Source organism: Notechis scutatus, chromosome 1 (genome assembly GCF_049901735.1).
Source record: "Notechis scutatus isolate UNSWTSFEM ecotype Mainland chromosome 1, rNotScu1.2, whole genome shotgun sequence".
NCBI lineage: Eukaryota > Metazoa > Chordata > Lepidosauria > Squamata > Elapidae > Notechis > Notechis scutatus.
In genome coordinates this window covers 219,168,849-219,195,183 of record NC_142009.1, presented here as the reverse complement: position 1 = coordinate 219,195,183, position 26,335 = coordinate 219,168,849, and the positions used below count along the sequence as shown (strand labels likewise).

General features: G+C 35.5%; 1 protein-coding gene across 3 annotated transcripts in view; it reads left to right on the top strand.

Annotated features, from left to right (window-relative positions):
• The window catches only part of LOC113410771 (band 4.1-like protein 5), a 45,124-nt gene extending 19,171 nt beyond the window's left edge, over positions 1 to 25,953 (top strand). For 2 of the 3 annotated variants that reach the window (XM_087950279.1, XM_087950280.1), the window contains exons 4-17: positions 170 to 212; positions 1,695 to 1,773; positions 4,842 to 4,886; positions 5,870 to 5,922; positions 8,925 to 9,045; positions 9,791 to 9,878; positions 10,944 to 11,032; positions 11,995 to 12,064; positions 14,313 to 14,482; positions 15,179 to 15,285; positions 16,573 to 16,600; positions 17,140 to 17,182; positions 18,107 to 18,213; positions 24,966 to 25,953. In XM_087950279.1, the coding sequence (XP_087806405.1) occupies positions 170 to 212; positions 1,695 to 1,773; positions 4,842 to 4,886; positions 5,870 to 5,922; positions 8,925 to 9,045; positions 9,791 to 9,878; positions 10,944 to 11,032; positions 11,995 to 12,064; positions 14,313 to 14,482; positions 15,179 to 15,285; positions 16,573 to 16,600; positions 17,140 to 17,182; positions 18,107 to 18,213; positions 24,966 to 25,149 (1,227 nt within the window). In that variant the 3' untranslated portion in view covers positions 25,150 to 25,953. Of the gene's footprint in view, positions 1 to 169; positions 213 to 1,694; positions 1,774 to 4,841; positions 4,887 to 5,869; positions 5,923 to 8,924; positions 9,046 to 9,790; positions 9,879 to 10,943; positions 11,033 to 11,994; positions 12,065 to 14,312; positions 14,483 to 15,178; positions 15,286 to 16,572; positions 16,601 to 17,139; positions 17,183 to 18,106; positions 18,214 to 19,003; positions 19,076 to 24,965 lie in introns of all 3 variants that reach the window. The other variant, XR_015746569.1, reaches the window with a different exon arrangement.
• The last annotated feature ends 382 nt before the right edge of the window (positions 25,954 to 26,335 follow it).

Genomic DNA, 26,335 nt, shown 5'->3' with positions numbered 1-26,335 from the left:
TTAGTCTCAGCTATGTCTAAAGGTAACCATTCTAATAAAAATGATTTTGCTTGTGTCTCCCTGTGATAATTTTCTTTATAAGTTAGCATCTTCCCATTTTTATGCCTTTTATAATTTTTCCTTACATCGATCTTTTTTAGTTTTCATCCGATTCTTCTTCTTTTTTCAGCATTGGTTGGACAACACAAAGAGTATAAAAAAGCAAGTGAAAAGTAAGTGGTTGAGTTTTTATATATTTTTCATTGAAGTGTTGGGTACATATTTTGGGATACTGTTCCACTAGGATATATTTTGACGAAATGAAATAACAGAACAGAAAATCAGGCATTATATTGCCTTTTGACTCAACTTATTTGATTAATTACACTGCATGGAAAATTGGATTGTTGGGGGTTAACCGTCTAAGTAAGAAGCGGGGGGGGGGGGGGGGGGGGGTGGGGGGGGGGGGGGGGGGGGGGGGGGGGGGGGGGGGGGGGGGGGGGGGGGGGGGGGGGGGGGGGGCATATAATTATTTTAACAGGGTCCTCAAGCCGGGTGGACTCTCACCGCGATTTTTTAAGGAAATCGCTTCGTGATTGTTCACCAAAACTAAAGGGACAGAATGTGAAAGGTGGGAGTATTTTCTAGCCAGCCACTTTGTATCTTTGGTGTATTGTTTATATTTCTCGCTCTTTCAAATTATACTCTTGGTAGTAAAATCGAGAGTTGGGGACCACTGATTTACCTTATAAGTGGTAATAATATTAAAAAAAAAGTTCTGAGCTACCCTTATTTTGCTTCAAAGTTTTTATTTAGAAATTTAATTTTTTTAACAAGTACCCTGAATGAACATTTTTAATTTTAACGTGAGGGTGAAACTTGCATTTATTGTTATATTTCCCATCGGTAGTAGAGGCTGATTTACAGTACCTGATAACTTGTTGTCATTAGGATCGGAATAGTTTAAATTTATCTTATTGAAAGATAATGACAAATGGAACAAACAGAACGGAACTTATCAACGGAACAAAAATTAAGTAGTAATATGGGTAAAATGTAAATGGCAAAATGTATACAATCTACTGCAAAATGGTTGCATTTTTTGCTACCAAAAGAACATTTGATCAAAGCTTTCAATAAACCCAAGTGTATGTGAGATGCAAAACTGAGAAGTAATAAAAGTTTTTTTGGAAGAGTGTAAATTAAAAGTTCAGAGAGGTTCCAGGATTAGAAGACCTAGATAGGTAGCAAATTTTTTTTTCCCTAGGAAAGTACCGTAACAGTATGCCTCTTTCATTTGTGCTTTGCAAATACCAGATAAACTTATCTAGATAGCTTTGCAATGCTTTTACTCTCCAAAAATGCTTCTTGTTTCAGCTTTAAATCTGTAGAATGTGTGCTGATACAGGCTCCCACAGCCAAAATCTATGGATTTCTCACTTCATAGAACAGAGCTTGGTAATACTGGGATTAACCTAGATTTGTCTGTTCTTGGCAAGCCAAATCAACTTAATATAATGTATTAGATGGCTTCTAATACTTAATATAAAATTATCTTTGGCTTTTTTTAACCCTTTATTGCTGGTATATTTTAAATTTAGATTTTTTTAAATTAATTTCATTTTGAGAACAATTTGTAACTGGTGTGTGTGCCTCTGTGAATATCTTTGCAAAATATTGTACTTGCTATCAGTAATATATATTCCTTTCTGTAGTTGGTCCACCGTACTGTCTTCATCTTCGTGTAAAATTTTACTCTTCCGAACCAAACAACTTACGTGAAGAGCTCACAAGGTACGTTGTATGCAAGGAGGAAAATTATAAATCATATAGAAAAACTTTGATAATCTGTATTTGTAGCTCAGTATATAACATTCTAATCTGAATATGAATGTTGCAAGGTTCCTAGTTTTTGAATAGTTAAATAAAAGTTGGATACTCATATTATGCCCCCAGACCAGGGACTAGAATACAGTGAAAAGGTAGGAACAAATACATACGTTAAATATCAGTGAAATGTATTCAGTTTTGTATCCAGTCCTCATAGCATTCCCATTCTATTGAGAAAAATGTATGAAATGAAGTTCTACCGAATGAATATTTTATAAAAGATTTTGGAACTTTTCCAAGAACTCTGCTTTGGGATTGCTTTGAATGATGAAAAAGTAGGGGGAGGGGAATTAAAAATAATCACTTCTTCCTATTCTCCCATTTCAGTATTACATCCCAGGAAAATAGGAAACTGAAATTAGAAAATGAGTATTCCTCAGTCAGAATTTTATTCTGTGATAAAACAGAATTAGTCTGTTCCTTGTTTCTGTGATTTCACTGAGAATCCTTCCTGCTTTATCTGATCTTTATAAATATTATATGTATAGCATTAGTTTGTTTATTTTCCTGATTCATTTTAAAATATTTATAGTCTATCTAGTATCCAGAGAATTTGCAGAAAACTAGTTAGATCAACTTGGTCATGGCGCCTGGTATCATTATGGATAAATTTTGGCTGTCTTGACCTGACCTTGGCAACAATTCCTAGCTTTTTCAAGGTCATGGTGACCCTCCTTTATCAACCTTCATTCTTACACCCCCCCCCTTTTAAAATATCTCAACCTTTCTAAGCTAGTTCTGTTTTGTGTGTGTGTGCTTCTCCCAAGATGTTAATTTCTGCTTGCTGACCTCAAGCAATCTGCCAGTCTTTTTTATCCAGAAATAATTGATTGACTCTTCTTGCAGTTGCTAGTAATCATCTCCAGATCCATACACTGAATGCATCTGTCTTCTTTCTGTCACTCTTTTTCAGTGATCAGTTGTCACAACCATACTTCAACACTGGTAAACTCTTGCATTAACTATTCTAATCTGTATTGTCATAGAGATATGACAATAATCTATCATGATCAGATAAGATCATTATCTTCATACCTATCTACAGCATACTGTCTGTCCCTTGAAATTAAGAACGTGAAACTATGTATATACTACTAAAACTCCTGTGATTCTTTATAACATCATTTGGGTGAAATCTTAGGGAAAGTTTTTTGAATCAACATCCTTCAAATGGACTAAATTAAAGAATGTGTCTAAAATTTTGGACCCGTTACCATCATAGGATTAAATTTTGGCAATTTTGTGGCTGCTTCAGTGTTACCGTGTTGCCACAATCACATGACTATTATTTCCAAGGTCCCTACCAGCTTCTCACCAGGAAAGTCAATAAGGAAGTCAGACATTGCACACTGCCCCCACCCCTGCTCTTTTGCCCACCCATTATAATTTTATCTGCTTAAGTAAGGAGATATCTCTGATACAATGACCCATTGGGTCATAGGCTATCTAATGTACTGCTATTACTTTGCCATAAACAGCAAGTGTGTTGAACATACTGATTGGCATTAACCCAGACTTTTCAGCTTCCATTTTTATTTTCATAATGAGCTCTCCATTTTGTCTTTGTGTCAGCTTATTTTGTTTTGTTTTAACTAACAATGTGGTATTGTCTGCATATCACAGATTGTTAGAGCTTCAACCTTCAGTTTTGATTCCAGTTGCCATCTCTTCCAACTTTGCCATTGACATAATATGTTCCCTGTGTAATTTCAACAGATGGAGGGACAATATGCATCCTTGTCTCATTCCCTTCCCTATTCTGAACCACTCTGCTTCTTCACGCTCAGTTCTGACAGTAGCTTCTTGTTCTTTTGAGGAGTAATTAATTGTTCTGGTTCACCCATTAGCCCAATATATTCGGCCACTATCTATGCAATCAAAAGCCTTGCTATAGTCAGTAAAGCAGAGATAGAAATAAAATTCCTTTTAAAAAGTCCTTGCTCTCTCTATTATCTGTTTTGTGTTTGCTATCTGATTGATAATCCTTTGCCTTTGTGAAGTCTTCCTGTTTGTTTGGTGTTTTACTCTTCATGTATAGTTTTATCATTATGTAAGGTCTTAAATAAAATTTTGTTCGCAGGAAGAATTAATGGAAGTTTCACATTTTCTAGCATCTTCTTTTCCAATCTCTATGCATCTCTATGGAAACAGGTTAAAGTCATCACAATTTCCCCTGCACTTACCATTGTAACCGCTTGTTTCTGGTTCTGTTGTTACCTTAAAATCTACTCACACGAATTTCAGATACAACATTCTTTCCATTCTCACTCAGCTTAGTGGTACATCCCAAATCCAGCCTTTTCTTCACTAGAAGAAGTCTTCTTAAAAATATCTTGTTCTTTTTGTTATTATTTCCTTTTAGTTATTACTATTTGGGATAGATATATCTTTCTTTTTCCATTCTTGCTTCATTGGAAGTTGTGTTCAGTCATTCCAGATCTTCCTTACTGATGAAAACTTTCATCCTCTTGTTTTCTCTGGTTATTACAATATCTTGTTCTGAATGCCACTTGGATTTTTTGCAATTTCAGATTCATTTATTCCCCCAATATTTGTATTCCAATCATGCATGAATAGTAATCCTTACTTCTAGGTGATGCTTTTGACATATATTTGCAGTTTGGTATAGAATTTTTCCAGTGTTGTATCATGTTGCATTTCTAGCTAGGGTGAATATAATCAAAACAATGATGTTCAGTTGATATGCATTAATTCTAATAGATTCTATGTTGGTTGTGATAAAGCTAAATAATGATGTTCTTTTTGGAATATTAGTACTGCTCCATTCCATTATACAGTTTCATTCTTAGAATATATAAATTAATCCTTTTCGGTACCTCTTAAGAACATTTATTCCTAAAACATTTTTAAGAAGCATTAAAGTCCTAAACTGTTCAAAGCCTTAAATATTTATATTCAAACAATCCTTGCTTTCTCAGTAATATTTTTCTTGCTTTTCCCTTTTAAAACAGATATTTATTTGTTCTTCAGCTAAAGCAGGACATTCTGAGTGGCAAGTAAGTACGATTCATAATTATACTGACTATTTAGTTCACACAGCTTGCTGAATCTTGAGTTGGACTTACTGCAGTGTACATACCTGATCTATATGTAAATTGTTTAGTCACAACTTTAATAGCTTCCTGACTGTCATCAGAGTAGTAGGAGGCACCCAGATCTCTGGGAGTCAGGGACATCCTTTTATTCCAGGTTTTATTTCTAAAGCTAACTCACTATCCCATTTTGGATTACCATTTTTATTTCCTAACCCTACCCCAAACTGGAAAAAGCTGTCCATTGTTAAAATTTGTAGATATTAGTAGTAGACTCTTAGCTGGGACTGCTGTCTTTTGTGGAACCCAAAGAGCTTCTGTTTACAGTCAAGGCCTTAGGAACAATTTTCCTTTGTGAACCAAATGCTATTCTGCAGTGACACATTGTTATCAGGTAGTTCAGCTCCTTGATCATTTCCCTTGTGCTCTTGTATATCTGTAGCCTGCTAGACCTGGGTAGACAGTCTGTGTTGTCTTGGCCATCTACATTGGTCATACATTACAATTTGAATATTCAAGCAAGAATAGCCATTGAATGCATGCTTTGGAAGAGAGTACTTTCTACTTTCCTGAGTCATGCAAAAACCTCAGTCATAGTACATTACCTTGCTATCAAGACAGACCACAAAGAAAGATATGGTATTGCATTTAATCATGACTTTTTGAATGCTTTTCTGAATTTACACAACCTACCATCCTTTCTTCTTATTGTAGCTCTCATTGTACTAAGTTTGTTTTAGTTTGGTTTCTGATCACCATATGTAAACTTGCTTAGCCAATTTATTGGAACTAATTATTCCCTTCCTCCCTTCTCCCTTCCTTTAAAATCTAATTATATTTCTACACAGTCTACAGCCCAGTCCTTTGGGATTAAGGTTACTGATAAATGCCCAAAAGAAAGAGAATATTAGAACAATTTGCCTGATACATTTTTTTTCTTGTTATAGGTTGGAATGTCCCTTTGAAACAGCGGTACAATTAGCAGCTTACATATTACAGGGTAAGTTGACTGGAGAACTTTATGTGGGTGTGTTGCTTAAGACCAAGGACTTCTTCAAGCCAAACAGGTTTCTTTTGCCAGTAGCAAACCGCATCTACATACTTGGTCACTTTTATATGTGAAGGATCTATTTCATGTTCAGTCCAACTGCAGGATTATAAAGATGATAAGGCAATGTCAACTAATGTTAACCACCAAGATCCCAGCTTTGAACAACTGTTTTGCAACCCATCATGTTTAAGAAGTATGAATGGAATTCTGAGGCTCGCAGAGCTGTGATCTTTATCTTAGGTGGGGAATTAAATAGGAATAGAAAGCTTTCTTCAGTAATATATGTATGTATGTATGTATGTATGTATGTATTTTCCCACGTCATTAGAGTAGTATGCTTTGAGTTGTATGTTTTACGTCAAGTTGTGCTTTAAAGTTGTAGCAACGTTTCGGCAGAATCTCATCTGCCATCATCAGGCTTCTGTATTGTGTTCATCTGAAGCCTGATGATGGCAGATGAGTTGTGCCATAACGTGCTGCTAACAAAAAGCACAACTATAATGCGTGGAAAATACCTGAACAAAGCTGAATACCATGCATATAAATACCAAAACTTAAGAATATGAATATATATATATATATATATATATATATATATATATATATATATATATATATGTATATATATATGTATATGTATATGTATATGTATATGTATATGTATACGTATGTATGTATATGTATATGTATATGTATATGTATATACATATACATATATATATACATATATATATATATATATATATATATATATATATATATATATATATATATATATACATACACACACACACACACACACACACACACACACACATATTTTTCTTTAACATACATAGGTATTTAATAGACAGTGTATTATCTGGGCGATTTTACATATATATAATAATATATAATAATAGTAATAATAGTCTTTACTTGTATATAATAATACTCTTCCAACTTCTAATTTCTATATTTATTATCTAACCATTGGTAAAACAAATCCCAAGATAAAAATGTTCTGTGTCTTCTTTCTTCTTTATCTTTAATGTTGATTTTTTTTATTTTTTATTTTTTTGCCTTTGTGCAAGTCCACCACATATGGTAATATGAACCCAGTGTCTGGTTATTTATTTTTGTTATTTGAATTTTGTTCTGAAAAACTCAAGTGAATCGCAAAATGCAACTTTGATTGCTCTAACAAAGCCAACTACAAACCTGGCTGACAGTTGGAGTCCTGTACTGAGTATGGCAAGGTTTTTGCCATGTTCCCCAAGCCCTCTTTTGAAACTGCCAGAATTTTACTTATTTTTTATTGTTTCTCATAAATATAAAAGTCATTTTCTTGATTTAGCTTTAATTAGCTTCTTGAATTTTAAGAAATGTGTACAATTTTATGTGTGATTTTTGTCATATGGTGTCCTTAAATCATTTTGCCTCATCTTTATCATTCACATAATAATATTTACTTAATATTTATATATATAATTCACCTAATCTTGTTCCTGTTTTAAGTCTTTAAAATTTATGCAGAAATAATTTCTACAAAAGTCAGTGGAATGTTTATAGGGCAGCAGTTTTGGAGGCTTTAGTGCTAGTAAAGTGCTTTTTGGATTTAGATAGTTCTCAGTGTAGATAACTGATTTATAATTGAATTTTTGTCTAGGATTAAAGAGAGTTCAGGAATTGCTTGTATGTGTGTAATTTTTTCCCCATGTATAAAATCAAAACTGCAAAGGGCAAAGATTTTTACCTGCACAAAACCTTATAAATCAATTAAGTTATAAATAAGTTAAGCTGCTTATAAATGCAAAAGTTGATTTTTTTGCTTGCATAATTCATTATATATGACATTAAAATGTACTACATTCCTTTTTAAGTTACATAAGTGCTGTTGTTTCCGTTATTTGCTACTAGTTTGAATAAACCTCCCTATATGTTCTTTTATTTTTTTGTTCTTTATGCAAACTGCAGAGCTCTTTTTATTAGAATTATGTGTAACCAAGCCATATTTAACTGCATGGCATGTACATTAAGCTGAGAGGAGAATGAGCCCAAATGCAAGAAGGGGAAGGCAATAAAAATTATGTTTACGTAGCCAAGATCATCCTCAGTATTTCAGAAAAGTTATGAAGAAGTGGTGGTTCCAGAGTTTCTGAATCACTGCTAATGTGCAAGGATGGTCTTAGGATGCCAACTTACACCAGAAAACATTGAAAAAATTAATTACATAGACGTATATTCTGTTTCACACATACCAATGTAAAACTTTTCATTTTTGAAAATACCGATTAGAATTTAAATAAAATTGCCTTAATTTGGGAGAAATGTATCCCATATTCCAGCCTAATTCTGTAGATTAGGTTTATAGAAGTGTATCCCTTATTACAAGATACCTTTAACACAAATAACAATAGCAAGACACAAAAAACTGGTGATACTCCTTTGAGACAGTGGCTGCACTGGCTGTCCTCAAGAGAAAGAGGCATTTCTAATTAAACAGATTTTCTTCTCTTCAGCAGATTTAGAGCATGTGTGTGGGAGAGTACAGGAAAAATAAGAATATGGAGCATCCCTATTGGACAAGCAAAATTCCATTTGCATGACATTGGAAGAGACCAGTGTAGGAGATAAACATGTTTATCAACGCTAAATGTTCTCTCGTTTCATGATAGCCCAGACACAGCAAGTTAACAGTTGTAACCCTCTAGAGCAGGGGTGTCCAACCTTGGCAACTTTAAGACTTGTGGACTTCAATTCCCAGAATTCCTCAGCCAGCAAAGCTGGCTGAGGAATTCTGGGAATTGAAGTCCACAAGTCTTAAAGTTGCCAAGGTTGGACACCCCTCCTCTAGAGAGTGAAAGATTCCATTACCTGAGCATTTTGGATATTAACAGTTCCAACCAATCTAACAGAGAGGGAGACTATTTTTATTGAGTGAGTGACTGAGATACCCTGCTATTTTGCAGCTGAACTTGGGGATTATGATCCCATTGAGCACATCCCGGAGATAGTGTCAGAATTCAGATTTGTGCCCAGCCAAACTGAGGAGATGGAACTGGCCATTTTTGAGAAGTGGAAGGAATACAGGTAACTTAAGTCCTGGACTACAAATATCCACAAATTGCCCCTCCTGTATAATCTTTGTACTTGTATGTATTATTTTCTATCCATTGTGGCGTGCTATTGAGATTTATTTTAATATTTAGGTTAAACTGGGATTTCGTCAAAATTTGTAGATCTGTAATTGATCCCTACAAGAGAGACCATAATGAGTTAATAATTATTTCAAATATCATTTAGACAATTACATAGAATATAATGTCTTTTTGTGATAATATTTATGTCACAGTAGTATGTTTACTAGCTTTATCTTTAATTTCTTTTCAGTTTTCACCAGAGTTTCCCCAGGATAGGGATCAAGAATCTGAATGGCCCCAAAATACAGAGTAGTTAGGGTCTGTACTTAAAAGCCAGATAAAGAAGAAGCTGTTTTTCGATCTTATGCCATTTACATTTCTCTATGGAGCAAATACCAACGATCTTAAAACCATCTGGTATTTTTTAAACACCAGTCCACAAATTTAACATATCTGAATTTATCAGAACAACTGGACAGGTTTCCACAGATTAATTATGCAATGTAATACTTTCCCAGTCCTTACATTTCTAAGCAAAATAAGCATCTACAGCCCTGGAATATGATTAACATTTGAATTAGAAGGTATTCTTTAGTTTGTCCTCCTGGGCACTTTTGAAATTATGTGTCATCAGTTTTCTCTGTAAGGATTTTATAGTTTTGCTGTAATTTTTATGTTAACATATATTATTTCAGGGGTCAGTCACCAGCTCAGGCAGAAACAAACTATTTGAACAAAGCAAAATGGCTCGAAATGTATGGAGTAGACATGCATATAGTAAAGGTAAAATTGTGGTAACAAATCTTTTGAGAAATGGGTTATATTGTTAATATTGAAAAAACACAATTCAGGTGTAAGAAAATTGGGGTGGGGGGTTTGTTCCATCATGATACTATTGCTATATCAGATTATCTGTCTCACAAGACATCACAAATCTCTGAATGTTAGGAGGCTCTCCAGAATAGATTTGGTGGGATGTTGCACAAAGGAAAAAAGCCATGTAACTACCAGTTAAGGCTCTTTCTAATGTATCCCAATAGAATGTACTATTGTATTGTTGGTTATAACAGTACATTTAATACAATCATCTGTGCCTAAAAGCTGTTTATTTGTTTCTGACTCTGAAAGCACACATAATGAATGTATTAGTATAAACCAACACTTAATGTTGTAAGGGTTTGATGGAAAATATGATGGAATCCATAGGGGTTTTCTTTTAAGAAATAATATCTAACTGGTAACCATTTTAAAGGAAGGACAAATCACAAAGCTAGCTAGAATCTCTCCACATAAGTAATATGGCGCCATGGTGGCATGGTGCTTAGAATGCAGTATTGCAGGCTAATTCTGCCAACTGCCAGGAGTTCAATTCTGACTAGCTCAAGCTTGACTCGGCCCTCCATTCTTCCAAGGTCAGTAAAATGAGGACCCATATTGTTGAGGGAAATGTGCTGACTCAGTAAATCACTTAAGAGAGGGCTGTAAAGAACTGTGAAGTGTTATAGAAGTCTAAGTGCTATTGCTATTTACATTGTTTTCTTCCCCATTCCATTCTCTGCAACATAGTTACGGAAAGATTTCAGTGGTAATACCATTGTAATAAATAATTTAAAATGCAAAGATAAAATATTATGAAAAGTACAGATCATCCCTAAATGTTCTGTTGGAAAGCAGGGAATTTAGTGGAACAGATTGTTCACTCACTAGGTCATGTTTTAATTTAGATACAGTGTGTGTGACTCATTTTGCTGCAAAATCATAGCAATAAATAGAAGAATTATTATATTAAGAAAATCTGTTAAAATCATACCTGAAAGAATATTTCAACCTAATTTTAATTATTATTAGGCAAGAGATGGCAACGATTATAGCCTTGGATTAACACCAACAGGTGTCCTTGTATTTGAAGGAGATACCAAGATTGGATTGTTCTTTTGGTAAGTTGGATAACCTATATATCTATGGCTAGACTGCCAAGGAAAACTTGAGCAGTCCGAAAGTCACAGTGCCAGGATCATGAAACCTTTGGGGAAACCTTGAAAAGTAACTTCAAGATATATCTATCATGGGGGAAGTCAGTGGGAGACAACACAATCCTTACTAAAGTACTACACTTAGCCTAAATATATGAACAGTAAATAGGCCTATCAACCACAGAATGCTCTGATCTGTAAATCAACAGAAATAAGAGTTAATAAGCATAGAGGGGAGAAGGATATGAGGGACAGTTAGTAGTAAAAACTACAGGAGAAAGGGGGCATTTCTTCAGCCTTGAAGTGCATAATATCCATATCTAAGTTGAAATCAATTTGATGGAATCAACTTGCATACATTACTTTAGAGTTTATATAGTCTTAACTCTGAGTAAGGCTTTTGGTGAAGTTTATAGCAACTAAAACATTTTATATTGGTATCCTGTATGACATAATCAGGATGACATTTACAAAGGAATATATCAAATAGCAAATTTGAGAAATAAGTATCGATGTGTGTGTTTAAATAATTTATTTGACATAACTGCATCTCATTTGGATTGTGCAGAATTGATGTAAATGTTGGGGGGAAAACTAGGGCACATTAGGATAGATATTATTTGGGTTTATTATCATGGAAAACTGGGATATATGTGGTAATTGTGGCATTATTTGCATAAAATGGTTTACAGCTTCAAGTGAATGAATAAAATGAATAAATACATCTAATAGTTAACCTTTAACATTGGTTAACACTGGTATTTAGATTTAAAGCATCTTTTAATTGTAAGTGTAAGATTTTTTTTAACTCTTACATTATCTCAAGGAAATGTTCTTTCTATTACAAATACTTCTTCCAACTTTTTTTCTTTTTACTCTATGAATAAATTGTAGTAAAAATATACACACTATTTTCCCTATTGCAGGCCAAAGATTACTAGATTGGACTTCAAAAAGAATAAATTAACACTAGTGGTGGTTGAAGATGATGAACAGGTAAAAGAAAAAAATCTTCCTCCCCTGATCTTCTATGGAAAGTAATGTCTCTGAAATTAAACTTATTTTAAACTTATTTTTATTGTATTAATGTTATGCCAGATGTATGTACCTTATGGTCACTGAATCAGTTGAATCAACACCATAGGTTTGCTCTCTCTTCTGAATGGAGAGTTGAAAGTTCTCATATTTTTCTGTATCTAAGACTAATCTATGGGAACCTTTTTAAAATATTGCCTCATTCTGAGGATTGGATGATAAGAAAGATATTTTTGGTGTTGCCCCCTTGTTCTTGGATATTTTCAAGGGGGCATGTGTGTCATACATACATCTCTACTTACGTATTTATCGGCGTATAACACGCACTTTTTCCCCCTGAAAATAGGGGGCAAATGATGTATGCGTGTTATACGCCGATATAATGTTAAGAAGCCTTCGTGAATGCTGCTGGGATGGGGATCAAGGACACAAATGAAAGAAGGGGAGGGAGGAAGCAACCGAAGCCTGTCCTTCTCTCTGGGTCAGCTCTCTCAGTTGCTCTCTCGCTCCTCCACCAGCACAGGAAGAAACTGCTTCAAAGAAGCCGGGGGGCTTTTCCTGTCGCCTCTCCCCCCACCCCCACCCCGTCCGCCCGCCCGCCCGCAGTGCTCCGTTCTGCCTGCCTGCCTGCCTTCGTTAATGGTTGAATCGGAACAGCTTCGGCTGAGTAAAAGAGGCGAATAGTTATTATTCTCAGCCGAAGCTGCTCCCAAACAACCAGAAACTAAGGCAGGCAGGCAGAATTTTTTTTAAATTTTTTTTTCCTGAAATTTCCCCCTTAAAATGAAGATGCGTGTTATACGCCTGTGCGTGTTATACGCCCGATAAATACGGTATTTTAAACCTTTCAGATTTTAAAAGTAATTTATGATTTATTTTGTTTCCTCTAGCACGGTATTTAATTGTTATGCCTGTTGATGTTTTAATTTCATATTTGCTTTATTTTATATGTATTAGATCAGCATGTTAATCTATTTCTAATGTGCAAGTCTATTGTATTTTTAAGTGATCCTGCACAGTGCTTAGGAAGCTTATTTCATAAAGGACTTAATAATGTGTCTGTATTTATATATTACATTAAGCCGTAAGCGCTGGCAGAAAGCCTGTATAGTGTAGTGGTTAAGTTTTTGGACCTGGATTGGGGATATGCAGAAAAAAAGTTCTCACTCAAGTAGTGTTCGCTGTATTACATTTGACCAGTCAGTTGGTCTCAACCCAGACGATCTCATTGCTGGTGGAATCCCATGGGTGCTACTGTGAGCTCTCAAGAGAAAAAGCAGGATGTTAAAAACAAATGTATTGATGCAGGCACTCTCTGGCTTTTTCTTCAGAAGAGTCCAGAAATGATTCTTTTTTCTTTTCCTTTCTTATTTTATTACAATTGTCTTCTGCATTGTGGGCAGAACTAGAATCTTATTGCTAAGCTTAACTAGGGACAGCTCATGAACAGGTGATGGTGATAGATTTGGAAGTATTTAAAATTGCTTTGCATTACCCCTTTATAAAATATGTGTAACTGTATGTACACCAGAGAACATGCTCCCTATAATAAAAGTGTATGAGGGATCATTATATTATAACTATATAATCTATATCGTATCTATATATTATATTGTTATCTATATTATAAAATGCTAGTGAGTGGGCACATACCGATTGTTGCAGATGTGTACAAAACAATGTTCTGATATAGTAATGAAAGTCAATAATTGCCCATGGGTAACAAAGCTATTAAAACACTGATACACCAGTGTTTAAATCAGCATGTATTAATTAGGTTGTTTAAATCTGTCGGTAAAATACAAAAGCACTTTATTACATTCTGTGGAAGCATGGAATTTTTAAAATGATATGGGTGATTATTCATTTTAAGCAACAGTGTTAACAGTTGCAATTATTTTTTGGTCTTGCTGCACAAGAAAAAGGGAATCCATTATCTTGTCAGTTTATTTGTGTCAAAACAGCAAAACGAAACCGTTGCACTGTCAGCCTTATAAAATATCAAAGGCAATGTTGTTCTTAAATCAGTAAATATTCACTTCAATCTTTTGTAATGGTGGTAAACATCACTTTAATTACTCAGGATATGTGTTTGGAACAAACCATCTTTTATTTCAGTGAATGGTATTATATTTGTCCTAAGCAGTGAAGCCAATGTTTATGTGCCTTCTGTTCCACAACATTTCTCTGATGTTTATCTTTCTTTAAGGGTAAAGAGCAGGAACATACTTTTGTCTTTAGGCTGGAGCATCCAAAAGCCTGCAAACATTTGTGGAAGTGTGCTGTTGAGCATCATGCTTTCTTCCGCCTCCGTGGACCTGTTCAAAAAGGCTCAAGTCGATCAAGCTTCATTCGGCTGGGGTCCCGATTCAGATACAGGTTAACCATATCTCCCTTTTGCTTGTTTCTCAAATAATAGAAAGCAAATAAATGTGTCCCATTGCCTTTCTGGAATTGAACCTTGAAAGTAGGAGGTCTAACCCCAACCAACTTCAACTTCTTTAAATGAACGTATCATTTAAAAATGTGAACTACAGAAATGGATTAACAGCAAAAGCAATGAACTTGGGAGGCAGTGGTTTTGCTTTTTCTAGGTGTTTTCAAGCAAAACCTGTATAAACATTTCTGAGGGATGCTATAAGGTGTTTTCCTGACTTTACTAGGAATTAATTAGTTAAATTACATTTAAACTAATTAAGATTATTTAACCAATCCCTTGAAACACTGTGATTCTATGCAAAGCCCAGCTATATGCAATTGTTTTTAATTTTGCTACAAAACGTACATTATTTTTGACCTCACTGGCATGGTGGCAATTTTTTTTCCAGCTGGCATATAGACTTGAAAAAAATTGTTTCTACTTTAATGAATAGGATGGGAGTTGTATGCTTGGTGACAAGTCCAAAATACTTCTCCTAGATAATTTTTAAAGTTCTACAATTTCATATACTTATGGAACCTTGTAACTATTCATGGCTGGCTTAAATATACATGCAAAACAATTATGTGTTGTCTGTTGGAGCAACTTAGCTATATAAATCTTATATCTTCTTGTTCATTGTATCCTTCATGTAGTGGGAAAACAGAGTATCAGACTACAAAGACTAATAAAGCCAGAAGATCAGCATCTTTTGAGAGAAGACCTAGTAAACGATATTCAAGGAGGACACTACAAATGAGAGGTAACCAGACTTTTATTTTTAAGGCACATCTTTCTTTGCTCAAGTTACCTCGGTAGAAATTATTACATTTTCTTTCAACTTCTGATCTCCATGACAGTTTTGAAACAGTTTGCTGGGTGGTTGACATGGAAGAAACAAGACATATCCTTCTTTGGATTACTGAACTGTGATCATCATTTTTGAATCATACTAATGACTGTGAACATATATTTTCCTCAGCATTTATTTTAAATAGTACTTCCTTAGTTATTGGTAATATCTGGGTAAAATAATAGATTACACATAGGTAGTCCTCCACTTACAACCAAAATTGGGCTCGGCATCTTAGTTGTTGAGGGACGTGATCATTAAGCAAGACGCCATGGTTCTCTCAACAACTGCAATCCCATTTCTCCCAATTAGGGCTGTTAAGTGACTATGCATGTTGCAAGCAGATGGAAGACTTGAGAGGTCCTGTACAGTAAAGGATTTCACCTTATGTCTATGCAGGGAGGGGAAATCCTCCCATGCCCTGGAGGAACAAGCCTCAAATCTGGCTAAAATGTTAGTGAATAGCAACATTTTGAGCCAAGAGTATTGCATTTTTGTAGTATGTTATTGATATAGTTTATCTTGATAATAATATAAGTCACGTAGGGTAACCCTGTGATAAGATGGATGGAAAGAAACAAACAGAGAAAGAAAGGAAGAAAGAAAGAAAGGAAGGAAGGAGAGAGAGAGGGAGGGAGTTTGGGCTTCCCAGGCATGGTGGGGCAGGGAGAGGGCCATCTGGCCCACCCACCATACCAGTTTTACAATGATCAAAAGTGCTTTAGAACAATAAAGCACGTGTTCCAAGGCCATTCTGACAGTGAACAGTTAAGTGACCAATCGTAAGTTCACAACTACCTGTAGTGCTATCCAGTGGTGGGATTCAAAAATTTTTACTACCGGTTCTGTGGGTGTAGCTTGGTGGGCGTGGCATGGCTTGGTGGGTGTGGCTTGGTGGGCGTGGCAGGGGAAGGATCCTGTAAAATCTCTCTTCCCTCCCCACCCCTGGAGGAAGGCTACCACCAGTTCTCCGAACTATTCAAAATTTCTGCTACTGGTTCTCCAGAACTGGTCAGAACCTGCTGAATACCACCTCCGGTGCTATCCAGCAAACTATATTATCAGTTTTCCGCAGCATTCGCTTTTTAAATATTTTTCACTCATAATATTTTGAAAAAGTTTATTTTTTAAAAAAAAATGTTCTATTTGATCAATTGTACAAACTCAATAACATTTTTGTTTTATATTTTATTATAGCTAATCCTCATGCATCTGAAGGAATTAGGTAAGATAATCAATTATACATGTTAGGGTTCTCCTATAGTTAATTTTATCCCATGAATTTTTCCTATGGGAATCCTTCATATGTAATGGAAAAATTGATTTTTTTTCTCAGCCTCTATTATTATTTTTTAAATATTCCTAATGCTGATGGACTTTTTTAAATCTGCCATCTCAAAAGATCTTAGAAAACTTTGTCAGAATTTTAATGGAAAAAGCAAACTAAGCATTTTAAACTCATGGGATTTTGAATGTTCGTGTATTAAAAATGAACATTTTGGGATTTACAGAGGGAAGAAATTGGAAGTAGAACTGCCTGTGTTATGTTTTCTCACAAAATGCTCCTTAAAGTGCCTTGGAATGGGTTGAAAGGAGCCATTCAATCATTTATTCAGTGCAGAAATTCAGTTGAAGTATTTGCACCATCTCCTTGAAAACTTCTAAACTTAACCTCCATCTTCTTGAATATGAGAGCAAATACGTCTTCATATAACAGTTCAGTCTTTGGGAAATTAAACTGTTGTTGTTTTTTCTTTCTTTCAGCCATTCAGGCAATGTTTTCGCTCAAAACAATGGACCACAGCAAGTAAGTCTGTCTGAGAATTGAACTTAACTTATTAAACCCCAAAATTAAGAAATGGTTTTTGAATGCTACTAAGTGTCATGTGGAAATATTTGATAACATGCCTTTAGAAGTTTAAGTTAAAACAAACATTTGTAGACTGAAATAGCTTTTTCTTCACCCATTTTCTTGGACCAGAAAGAGAGCTTTTTCTCTAAATGATAAAGGGAAAACTACTGCTAAAAGCCATGATGGCGCAGTGGTTAGAATGCAGTATTGCAGGCTAACTCTCCATTCCATTGCCAGGAGTTCGATTCTGACCGGCTCAAAGTTGACACAGCCTTCCATCCTTCTGAGGTTGGTAAAATGAGGACCCAGACATTGTTGGGGGCAATATAAGTAATATCTGTAAGCTGCTTAGAGAGAATTGTAAAGCAGTATATAAGTCTAAAGTGCTACTGCTACTGCTAATATCTTTAAATGTTACTGAAGTAGTGCAAATGTTGTATCCCTCGAGTATTGAATGCTCTGGGATACAATATTCATTCTTGGAAATTTCACTTCATTCCTTCAGTCTGTATAAAGAGTGTACTTTTTAAAGCAGGTGAAACTTCAATTTATTAAAGCCCATTTACTGGATTCTATGGGCAAACTATACGGAGATCACACTCCCAAATTAGGACACACATCTATGGCATCAAAAAAAGAAACAAAAAAAAACTAGCAGAAGATTTAACAGGAAAAACCCTGCTAAATTCATTTTATTCACGAGAATGTTCTTTTTGATATTATTATGAAAGTGATGCAGATTACACCCTTTGCAAGAATGTGTATATTTGCAGACATTTCAGAAAAGGTAGACATCTCCCTCATCCTGAATGGTCCATTAAATCAAGGATTCGTTGTAAAGCCTGCTAACTAAAGCATTTTTCTCTTTTGTTTTTCCAGAACCGGAGTGCATTTCCCTCTGTAGCACCAGTTCCTTCTGGGCCAGTCTTAGTTGAAATAGAAAATATTTCCCGGAATTCTGGAACAAACCAACAGGATAAGAAATGGTATGTTACTCTGATCTCTCATCTTGTTCTACATTGGGAAAGAATGGTTATTGCTGGTCACTTCAGATATCTTTTGCATGATTGATTTTGGACACTGTTTATACTGTGTCATCAAAAAATAAAAATTGAGTTTTAAGTTTGGCAGCAGGCCAGCACTCATGACAAATGTTCTTGCTGCAGAGAAGATTGAATAAAAGCATTTGCACAGTATCATCCGGGGAATATTCACAGCAGTGAGCGATCAAGTAATGTTTGTAGAATGTCATCCTATCTTCTTTTCATTGTAAAATACTATAAAACTAGCTAACTGATCAGTAGCATAGGTTCCCCATGCAGGTTCCAAATTCTGCATGAAGAAGAGTTTGCATGCAGTAACAACTACAAATAAGAGCCTGAGTTTGGCTTAAATTACTATTTCTTGGTTCAATCCTGAGCTATCCATTACGTTCAAGAAAACAAACTTCCTTTTGACTTCAAAAGCATATTGGAGCATTGCAGATACCTTGACTTGAAGTTATCTTAAGAGGTTCCGTTTTATTTATGATTACAATTTGACTTAGTCTTGTTTTAAACCGCTTGGAGGTATGTTGAAAATACAAATTTAAATAACGTGTGATACCAAATACTAAAGCACAGAAAATTGTCTAATGCAAATCCAGCAATTCTATCTGTTGAATTCAACAAGGTCAGGACCTTAATTTTATATCTGAAGCTGTTTTTTTGCAGCTGCAATCCAAAGCTGAAATCAATAAGATGCTTTCTCTCTTCTTTTTGCCCTTGATTTATCCAGTGTCTGAAATTGGAGGTTTTTCTCTAAGATCTTGATCAATCAGTTTCTTCCTTCTCATGGTGGTGGTGTAAGGTGGTGGTATTTATTTATTTTTATTCTCATTTGTCATACTGGTATGGTAACCTGTCTTGTATAAGCTCAATATAATTGCTGTGCTCATGGTTATTGATCCTTGCCTGTCTTTTTAAGACTCCAGCTCCAAACAATTCTAGCTGTGCTTTTACAATTTTGTGCAGTCTCAAGCTCATATCATTTCTGAGAAAAGTAAGAGTGTGATTTAAAAACCTGCATACTTAGATATGTGCTACAAATTGGGATTTTCAGTAAAGTTTGTTTTGCTTCCGTCTCTCCCTTCCCCACATACATGTATTCGTGTGTGTATATATGCACATCTTATATACACACAAAAGTACATGCATACACATACGTACATCCCATATACATTCTCTATATGACTACAATATGAATATACTTATTAAGTGTTTCTTTCCTTAAACATGTCAACACATCAGAATTGGGTGTGATTCCCCACTCTGAATAGCTGGAAAAGGGTATACAGGTAGTCCTCGAGTTACGACCACAGTTGAGCCGAAAATTTATGTTGCTAAGTGAAACATTTCTTAAGTTAAACCCATTTTACGACTTTTCTTGCCACAGTTGTTAAGTGAATCATTGCAGTTGTTAAGTTAGTAACATAGTAGTTAAATGAATCTGGCTTTCCCATTGGCTTTGCTTGTCAGAAGTTTGCCAAAGCTGACCACATGACCCCGAGACACTGCAACCATCATAAATATGAACCACTTGCCAAGCATCTGAGTCGTGATCATGTGACCATTGGAGGGGGGGTGTTGCAAAGGTCTTAAGTCCCTTTTTTCAGTGTCGTCATAACTTTGAAGGGTCACTAAATGGACTGTTGTAAGTCGAGGATTACCAGTATGTGGTATGCATATTGCTTGCAGATGATTACTTACCCACCCCATAGAAAGCCTAGGTTTTGAAAACGAGCTTTGCAAGTTGCAGTGGGAGCCTCAGAATAGTGGTCATTTTCTGGCACGCCCTGTTTATGCTCTCCTTTTGTAATGATCTCTTCTAGACCTTATGATTACAAGAACAACCTAAGCTATAGCAGGTCTATACACAGCACCTAAAGCGTTGCCTGTGTTTTCCTAACCCTGTTGAGCCTTGAGTTTTCTTCTAAAGTATAGATGAGATCTGTGTTCAAAAGGTATTGCTGCTGTAGGAGGCCAGTGTATAAAGTGCAAAGCAATCCTTTTTATACCTTGATAGAAAAGCGGCCCCTCCCCCAAACTGGTGTGCTGAATAGACTGGCGATTAGTTTAGTTTTTAGTTTACTTTATTGTCATTGCACCTCCTACAACAAAATTAAATACCATCTTCAGTGTACATTATGGCTGTGAAAATAAACACAAACATACATCCTTCACATTCTATACATTGAATTGAAAACCCCTGATACTGCATTAATATTGCACTATACAGTAGAATTCAATGGGGTTACTGCCCTGGGGTAGAAGCTATTTTTCAGCCTATTTGTCCTTGTTTTTATTATTCTGTACTGTCTGCCGGATGGTAATAGTTCAAAAAAATGGTTCCCAGGGATGAGATGGATCTTTGAGAATGTTTTGAACTTTATTAAGGCAGCGGGAGCTATAAAGCTCTTCCAATTCTATTTCTCCCGCCGACAGATAGTTGATTTTGCCACCAAAGCTGATAGAAAAGCATGCCATTCTTTTTATTAACAGAGGGAACGGATTAATAGGCCTACGTTTTAAGAAATCTATATGGTAGATGTGATCCTTCTAACAGGCTGAGTTGTTGTGTTCAGTGGAGGAAGGGAAAGCAGTAAAGATATGTTTGGAGCTGTAGAGTCAGTTGGGTGTGCTGAGTTGCAAAGTTTGGAATGAGGTTAAGCAGAATGTGTTGACGTGGAATGGATGCCTGCTTAGTGGAGAATGACCTGAATGTCTTGGTGCTGTTTACAAGGGCTTTCTTACATCAGCTTCTTTCCTGCCTCTTTTAATTGGGCCGTGACCATGATTGGGCTTTCGGTTTCCTCCTGCCATTCCTTTATGAACAGTCTTCTTTAGAGAACATTTTCCAAACCCAGTGCTCCAAAGACTATAATAATTTAAACCATTTTAATTGGGCAAATATCAATTTATTAAAGGAATGGTTCTTTATATTGCTAGAATCTTGAAATTAGGCTCCACACCACCAGTATTTGAACTAAAATGCTGCAGACCTATTAAGAAAGTGTATTGCATTACCATTCAGATAGTTCCCATGAACATTTTTCCTATTCTTAGCAAAGTACATAAGCTGTAACATTGACTTACATTTCATGCTACCAACTTTTTGAGGTTAGTTTGTTTTCCCAAGAAACAGCTGAAACCTATCCAAGTCTTTGTCTTCCAAATTCCACATTTAAATGTGGTATATAGTGCTTTTTTGTTGATTAAAAAAAAACCATTGGATCTATATAGGAACAGACAAGAAAGGTTAGCAAAAGAGTTACCTGTTCTTCTGCCTATGCCATTTATTCTGAAAGAAATCCAGAATGATATTTATCTGGAGCCTAAGGAAAATTGATATATAGACTATTTTGAATATCTCTTAACCCTCAAACCTTTAAGAAAACCTTGAACAGGTGATCAGCAATTGTATCATTTCAAAACACGGTTGATGTCTTATTAACAGTCATGATCATCAACTTCTCATAAAATAAATATTCTCTTGGTGAAATATGAATTAATATGATAAAGAACCAGATCCTTAACATAAATAAAACAAGTGTGATCTTGATTAAAATTGTTTCTAAAGAAGACTACTTCTAGATGCCTTAACATTCTGCATGCTTTTTAATCTACATTACTTTTATTGCCATATTCTAGGTTTGTATACCACCCGTGTGGTATAACTTAGATGTTCTGAATTTAACCTTACTGATACTTGGCTTTAATTAAATCCCTCATTTTTATGAAAAACAGCATCAGTGGCATGCCAGCATATCTAGCATACTTACATTTGAACCTCTTCCTTTCACCATAGAAAAATTATTTGAAATATTTCCCCAATCCATAACAGAACTAAGATTGTAGGTGACTACTATATAACTTTGAATAATCTAATACAAACCCAACAGTTGTAATTTAGGAATTACAAATTTTGCCTGGTTTACACAAAATAATTAGCCATAAACTTAGTCTACATATCTTTTTATAAAAGTTTAACTTTATACATTATAATGAAACAAACAAACCATTTGTGGCTTAGCAGACTGTATGAGGCTTAAATATAAAAAAGTATATCATTTCTTTACAACCCTAATTATTTTTTCTACTTATCTTTGAATACCCTTAACCAATGGTCAACATTTGTGAACATTTTAGAACATTGGGATTTTGGGAGTGTTATGTATCTTTCCCAACATTACTAGAATAGTAAGAGTTATCATATTTTGTATTTTTAGTGTCAAAACACCCTTTTATCAGACTCAGTAAATGAAGATAAAAATAATAACATAATTTTCTCAAAACATAGGTAGGGATTAAATACCAAAATTTACAGGTAGTCCTTGTTTAGCAACCACTGTTGGGACCAGCAACTAGGTTATTATGCAAAGGAAACACTAAATGAAATCACAACAATGTTGTGATCTTACTTCAGCTTTCCTGTCTTTTGCAGTCTTGGTGATAGGAACTCACACTACACATATCTAAAACAAATCAGACGGTTAAACCCCCACAGGCAGATATACATATCAACTGGTTCATACATTCTACAGCAATGGCCCCCAATATTTTGGGTACCAGGGACTGGTTCCATGGAGGGAGCTTCTTCCACAGACCAAGGGGTGGGGACAACTGGTTTTGCATGTTCTGGGTCCCACACATGCACAGATGGGGCTTCGCTCATTTGCATGCCTGGTTCCTGACGGGCTGTTTCCTGGTGCCAGTCCATAGCCCGGGGTTGGAGATCCTGTTCTACAGGATGCACAACCATCTATTTTCAAGAGTACATGTGAAGTTTGAACTTACTTTTTGACTTAAAAATTTATACCCTCATTTGCTAATTAAATTATAATTGAAAAAATCAGTAATTTCAAAGAGTCTGGTGGATGATAGATCTCTCTTAGTTATGTACCATAATAGGCACCTCAAATTTAAACATGCATTCAGTTCCTGTTATAAAATGTTAGTGATTAGGACTCATAAAATCTCAGATCAATACATGTGTTAATATGTTTAGCTTTAAAATATGATTTTCTAATTTAGAAAATTGCATGACTTCAAATAAAAACATAATATTATACATACATACCGTGTTTCTCATATAATAAGGCCGGGTCTTATTTTTTTTTGAGCCCCGAAAAAATGGCTAGGCTGTCTTTTGGGGGTGACTTAATTTCCCCCCTTGCATCTTTGGGTGGGCGGGTGGCAACGGCTTGGATGTTGACCTCGGCGTTCGTGGGGCACTTCATATCGGGGTCAACGCAGGCAGCACCATATCCGGGTGTGCAACAAAAGTACTTCCTAACGGCAAGCCCCCACCATTCCCCCCATTTCGCATGTTTTAATATAGGCCTTAATTTGGGGGGAGGGGCTTAATTTCATTTCATGCCTATAAAACATGCTGTGGCTTCCTATTGGGGGAGGCCGTATTGTTGGAGAAACAGGGTACATACATACATACATACATAATAAAACTGAAAATTTCATTTGGTCATGTGATAATACTAAAGGTCCCTTAAGGACCCAAGCACTGGATAATCACCTTGTTTCTAGAGAAGTCCTCATTCTAAACATACAGACTGCTTAATATAGCTTGGCAGAGTTACTCCAATTAAGTTTCTTATGCAAATATCAGGTTTCAAAAGGGAAGAGTAAATTGGAAGCTGAAGAAAAGCTCCCAGCCCTGCTTCTTTTTTATCTGAATGTCATTAGTGTAGCTAATAATACCCTCCAAATCTATTAATCAGTAAAAACTGGCACATCTTCAATAGCTTTGTGCTTTAAAGTACATTAAAGTTACTTCTACCAGGCAACAAGTCTTATTGTATTACATTGGAACGAGAAATACCATAGGTAAAGTATACATACCATCTTGTTTATCTGGTTGATTCAGCTCTGGAAATTTAATTTTGCATGTTCCTAAAATGGACTTTAGGCACAGTAAAATAAAAGGAGCCATGTTCGACAAGCAAAATCTATACCGGTGCATTCTCAGTAGCATGTTGTGCATGAAGTACTTTTTCTAATCCTTCACCAAATATAACCACAATCTTTATGTTGAACTGCTTCATTTTGTGTCCTTGCTTTAGGTTCAAAATGATTTTTTTAAAATAGTACATAGTTATTGTGTTAATACTACTCTGTAAATCCTGAACATTTTATCATATGATTTAAATGCTTCATTGCTGCTATGTATGTATAATGCACTCGCTTTTGTTCATGAGCATTGAAGCTGAAGGTTAATTTCTGGAAGCTCTAACCAGTTTGTTCAATGCTGAGAATATAGTTTATTGACAGCTGGGGAGTATTTCTGCCTATCCCTGATTTAGTTCACAAATATATTGCTGTGTTTATACACAAAGGAAATATTGTAGACACTGACTTCATAGGCTTTAAGTGTAGAATGTGATAATCCATGGGAGATGTTATATATTAATTTATTACTTTATTTGTTGGTTAGAGAAAGTGCTAGATGAAAATAGAGAAGTATTCAAAGTTAATTCTTGTATAGATTACTTCAAAGCCAGTGCATCCTGATAGCAGCATGAAGGGTTTAAATTGTAAGTCCATTTCCTAAACCTGTGCTTGCTCTTCAAGAAGTTTGCGCTTGCTAGCCTGACTTCCTCAACTGCATCTTCCACCTTCCATTCTCTCCCTTTATTTATACCTAGATACTAACTGTGCCCCATCCCATTCCCAAACCAATCTAGGCCCCGTGATGCTCGCGACTGCTGTCAACGTGGTGGAAATGCATGGAACATGTGGTCCACGCCCTCGGCCCACACAGTGGATAGACACTGCAATGACTTTGTCCGTGAACACAATGTGAAGAATGCAGGAATGTACAGACAGGCTTATGGTTCTGGTTTCCAGACTACTGTGGCTGACCTGTAGGACTTTTGATCTTAAGGAAATCTTGACTTTTCCTCTGGAATCATGAATGCTTTGAAGGGCTTGATCTTTAAGAGATAATCCCATATGCCAATATATCCGAACATGAATGAACAGCATAGATGTTTCTTTTAAAAAGGAGATGTTTTCCCACTGGTGGTTTTACATTGGGGGTTGGGAAAGGATCTGTGCATGCTTTTCTTAATGGGGAGGAGGTGGGTAAAGATGAAATGGATTCCTTGTTTATGACAAAGCTGCTTGTTCAATCTATAGAAACCAATATTTTGCTCGGCAGGTAGAAAGATACCAACAATGATTTATTGATTCTTTTCATATAATTGTTTTCTGGGTTTTGGAACAGAGCAAAGAGGTCTACTGCAGATATAATAGAGCAGGTTAAAAAATGTTCTGTTTGGTTCTCCTGCACTTTTGATAATGTGCCTATTAATAATGTTATAAAATTATGCTTTTTATATTAAAGTACTTTCAAAGAAATGTGAAGGAATGCAAAACAAGGCGTTTGAAGGTTGCTTTCTGTTCTGAGATTCTTTGTTTTAATGCAGAAATCTATTAAATGGCAAAAGGTTTATCCAAATAACTACAAAGTTGCCTCTACTATATTCCTATTGGTGTAATGCTGTCATGCTATCCCTGTGGGATCAATTCTTTTATGCTCAAGCATACCTGATAAGACAATATCAACTACAAAACCAGTGCTTGCTTATACTTAGGCAATGCTACTCTTTCATTTTTTTTCATTGTTTTGTGAAGTAAAATTGCATCATTAAAAAGGTGCTTCCATTCTGATCAGAGTGAAATGTATTGTTTTCTTTTTATATTCACCACCAAATTATTTAACTGCAGTTCCCTTGATAGTTGGAAATTTGAAGAATTCTGTCCAAAATACTGTATATGTGGGGTACTACACACTGTTTTGCAGAAGTGGCCTCATTTTGCTGTATTAAAGTGCTTTCATTGCAATCCCATGGTGGTGTAAGATTATCTCATGTACACTGGAGATGTTCCAGAGATTGAAAAGATGTCTGCCTGTTGCCTGGAGAGATTAGATCCTTGTCACCTTGTCACTGAGAAAGGCGCTTCATCAAGAGATCTCAGACCAAAAAATGGAGGTTTTCTGGAACTGTTTCTGGCTCCCAGAGAAATTTCACATGATCAAAGGCCTTATTTG